At 50.7% G+C, this 758-nt stretch overlaps 1 protein-coding gene across 1 annotated transcript in view; it reads left to right on the forward strand.

Moving 5' to 3' along the window:
* The first annotated feature begins 667 nt into the window (after positions 1–667).
* The window catches only part of FABP7 (fatty acid binding protein 7, brain), a 3330-nt gene continuing 3239 nt past the window's right edge, over positions 668–758 (forward strand). Inside the window, exon 1 of the mRNA XM_014966317.1 lies at positions 668–697. Within this exon, the coding sequence (XP_014821803.1) occupies positions 668–697 (30 nt within the window). The remainder of the gene's footprint in view (positions 698–758) is intronic.

A 758-nucleotide genomic window follows, 5' to 3' on the forward strand; every position in this document is an offset into this window, starting at 1 on the left:
TCGAGTCCAACCAACAAAACAAAATAAAACAAAACAAAACAAAACCAAAAACAAAATTAAAAACACAAACCACCACCCACCACCTAAACACACAACAACAACCACCAAACCAAAACCCATCACCCACCCACACAGCACCCCACCACAAACCAGTAATCTTGGGCACTAGAGCATGCCCTGAAGAACCATGTCTACACGTTTCTTAAATACCTCCGGGGATGGTGACTCCACCACCTCCCTGGGCAGCCCATTCCAATGCTGGATAACCCTTTCAGTAAAGAAATGTTTCCTAATATCCAACCTGAACTTCCCCTGGCGCAACTTGAAGCCATTACCCCTTGTCCTGACATCTGTAACTTGGGAGAAGAGACCAACCCCCGTCTCTCTACACCCTCCTTTCAGGTACTTGTACAGAGCGAGAAGGTCTCCCCTCAGCCTCCTCTTCCCCAGACTGAACACCCCCAGCTCCCTCAGCCTCTCCTCGTAAGGCTTGTGCTCCAGACATGGGAGGAGGAGAGACCTTCTTTGGGAGAGCTTGCAGAGCTCCGGGGCACGACTCCCAGAACCCACCCAAGCGGTGGAAAAGCCGACACGTCCCACGGAGATAGGCTGCTTTCTGGAAAAATAATAATAATAATAATTATTATTATTATTATTAACAGACGAGATGTCGGTGGGAGCACTTGGGCTGCCTCAGGTGAGGGAGGAGCGGTGCCGGTCCCTTTCCCTGGATGGGGGAAGAGCCCCCCCACACACAC

The sequence above is a fragment of the Calidris pugnax genome, unplaced genomic scaffold (assembly GCF_001431845.1).
Source record: "Calidris pugnax isolate Ruff unplaced genomic scaffold, ASM143184v1 scaffold31, whole genome shotgun sequence".
Classification (NCBI taxonomy): Eukaryota; Metazoa; Chordata; class Aves; order Charadriiformes; family Scolopacidae; genus Calidris; species Calidris pugnax.